This window comes from Buceros rhinoceros, unplaced genomic scaffold, assembly GCF_000710305.1.
Source record: "Buceros rhinoceros silvestris isolate BGI_N320 unplaced genomic scaffold, ASM71030v1 scaffold20022, whole genome shotgun sequence".
NCBI lineage: Eukaryota > Metazoa > Chordata > Aves > Bucerotiformes > Bucerotidae > Buceros > Buceros rhinoceros.
Genome location: NW_010397374.1, coordinates 1 through 3165, shown reverse-complemented (window position 1 = coordinate 3165; position 3165 = coordinate 1). Strand labels below are relative to the sequence as shown.

General features: G+C 48.2%; 1 protein-coding gene across 1 annotated transcript in view; it reads right to left on the bottom strand.

Annotated features, from left to right (window-relative positions):
- LOC104502281 (UV-stimulated scaffold protein A-like) overlaps positions 1-2874 on the bottom strand; it is a gene marked incomplete at both ends in the record, with an annotated part of 8409 nt that extends 5535 nt beyond the window's left edge. Inside the window, one exon of the mRNA XM_010146237.1 lies at positions 2544-2874. Coding sequence (XP_010144539.1) covers positions 2544-2874 — 331 coding nt within the window. The remainder of the gene's footprint in view (positions 1-2543) is intronic.
- Between the last annotated feature and the right edge of the window lie 291 nt (positions 2875-3165).

Genomic DNA, 3165 nt, shown 5'->3' with positions numbered 1-3165 from the left:
GAGTTTGTTTCACAAGCTATAGCAGCACTTGGATCATCAGAGGGAGGTTTTTTGGTTTTGGGGATCTGATTTTTTGTACCAAGTTCACATCGCTCTCCACACAGCAGCTGGAGAAACAGCTCCTCCCGAAGTGCAACATCACCCACAAAAATGGAATGAAGATGCAGAACCCCGGAACTACAGCTGCTGTTTCTAGGCAGTCGGATTGGACTCGCACAGAAAGCAAGCTATAGTTACCTTCCCAAACCACAACTTCTGACCAGAATACCTCCAGTAGAGTCATTTGCCCATTCTCCGTCCCAAAACAACCGGCCACATGCTGCTCCACCGCACTGTTCAACACTTTGGCGCTTGCCCAGATGCCCCTCTTAAAACACCTGCCAGACCATCACGGTTTGCCACGGATAACGAGAGCTCACCTCACGTACTAGATACCAACACCACCTACAGCACACACCGAGCTTTGCCCAAAACCAGGCACATGAGAAGCCTCACAAGACCCCTCAGAGGGCCTGAGTTACAGATGTGCATGTGGACTCACTTGTTTCCCTGTGGTCAGCACTAGCTCACAAACTTGGTCGGAACCCATCCAACTTCATTTAGGTGAGACAGACCCGGAACTGAGCTGCTGTTCTGCCTCTGTATCGCTGCAGGCTATATGAAGGCTTTTAGCACTGGTCTGTAACCACAAAACTGGATGTGATGAGGTGCAAACGATTGTTCTGGATTCAAAGGGCGTAAGTAGTGAGCCTAGAGGACTACTGCCACTTTGGGAAAATACTGAATTACAGCACTGAGACACTCCATATCTAGCTCCTCAAAACCCTGATCCCTCCACGACTGAAGCTCACTCTGCAATTCCATCCAGGCATTCCCCAAGTGCAAAGATACTGTAATATGACTCAGTTGCCTAACTATGCAACATTTGGAAATATTTGAAATCTTTTTCTACCCTCCCCTTCTTTTTTTAAACTTTACAACTGGAGTTTGAAAACAATTCTTTTCAATATACTGCAATTATTTATATAGGTACCCACTAATATGGATCTACTGACACTAGAACAGTGGGTAGATCTCCAGGTTTATACCCTAAACGAGCAGCAGCTGCCATCTTCTGACCAACTGTTTAAGGTGATTTTGGCGATAATTAAAAAGACCCACAAACAACCCAAAACCACCACCACAAACCACACACAGAGCTATCAGTCCCCTCAAGTTGCCCTGTAATACAGAACAGCAGATATATTTTTTTTTTTACTAGAAAGTACAAACGCCTCCTCAGATCTCCTGGTTGTTTCTCACCCTTTGGGTATTAAGCCGGCGAAAGGCCAGTTGGGTGAGCTGGCTCCTCCCAACTCTCCACGTACAAGAGTTATCAAACTACATGAGATGGTTTCTATTAGTACTAACGTCTCCAGAAGCGCTCAAATCCAGCTGCTGTAGGAAACAGCACAGCCAACCCTGCTGGGTAGCTGAGAAACACACATTCACCAGAAGCCGTCACCCAGTCATAACTGGGGAGCAGCCACTAACCGCAGGGGCACAGACAGACGTCCGAACCGAAGCAGGCTTGCTTGGTGTGCACCTGCACGCTCAGCTGGCAAAACTGCACTCTGCCTTACAGCTCCCTCACTCAGCCTTGCGTTGCTCCTCCTCGCTTTCATCTCGTTTTCTTTCTTTATTAAAGAGGACAATAAAGGAGAATTCAAGACCATCACCTTTTGTGAGCAGATGCCAAAAACGGCGTAGAAAACGAACAGAGTGCCGAAAGTAATAGAGGTCGGGTACACTGTGAGCTGAGCACGGAACCAGAACAACAGAAGTACATTGTGTATCACAAGAGGGGTTGATCTACCCTTCAGAACACTGAAACAGATATTCTGAAGAGAATCAGTATATTTATGGAAAGCCTGATCATCATTGTAAATAGTGTTAAACGCCAGAGCAGCCCTCCCGGTTTCACTGCTTGCACCTCAGGAGAGATACTAAGCAGATAAACCCTCCAGACGTCATGACACGAGGCCGAGAAGACAGATATAAAAGCAAGTTTTACGCACGGGAAATTCCTCTGTACTAAAACTTTTTGCGTGACACACTAACACTGCAGCTGAGGGGGGCCAGCACCGCTGCTCACCGACTGCTGCCCAGCGAACAGACGCTGGAGAGCTCCAACAGAAAGCAGACTGGTTCAAACTGGCGTAGAAAGACTCCACCACTGAATAGCCTCAGTTTAAGGTACAGCCATTACTTTCTGTCTCAAAAGGGCAATTCCACGGCTTCAGGGAAGAATCAGTGAGCAAAAGCCTGTTGGTGAGCAACACTTTTTACACTCTGGGAGAAGGCGCATTGAGCTGAGTATGAGCCTGGGCTTTTTAAAACTTTACGATACTGCAAGAGGAGCTCGCAGTTTGTTTTCCAAAGACCAGGCTCAACCACCTGTCTCCTAAACACAGTGTTGTTCCCAGCAGCTCTTCTTTTAACTTATTGGTGTCCCCTCTTTAACCACGTAGCGATCATCACCTAACAGCAGAGACGCAGAGTACCTTCTTATTCTGCTTTAAGAAGTGGTATCCCAGAGACAGCTGCTTGTAGGCCTCCCCATATTTTTCATGCCAGTCTTGCACTGACTTGATGGCTGCTTTCCTCAGTTTCTGTGCCACCTCTTTGGGTGGGGGAAGAGGTTGCTCGTGGTCTATTCCCACCGTCAGCTCCAAGAACTCTTGGAAGTTGGAGATAATTAGCATCCGGAACTGATGGGATCGGGTGAACAACTCCTGCACAATCTGGAAAGCCGAGAAGCGCATCTCAGCGTGCTCCTTGTTGAGCTGGGTCATCAGCAGGTGATAGGCATGGCTGATGTGCTCCTCTGAAGACCTGAGAAAGGACAAAAAGAAAAAAAAATAGAGGGGGAGTTATTAAAAAAGAACCACAGAACCGTTTTGGTTGGAAGAGCCCGTTCAGCTCACGGAGTCCAGCTGTTCACCCTGCACTGCCACTAACCCATGAGGCTCAGCACATAAACGCACAACTTTTTTTTAATTTATTAGACATTTTAGAGCAGCTCCCTCTGCGCTGGCAGCACGCTGCCTCCCGCTCCCACAGGCGGCCCCGGGCGGCAGCCGGGTCTAGCGAGAACCGTCGCCTTGGGGGAAGGCAGCGAGACCC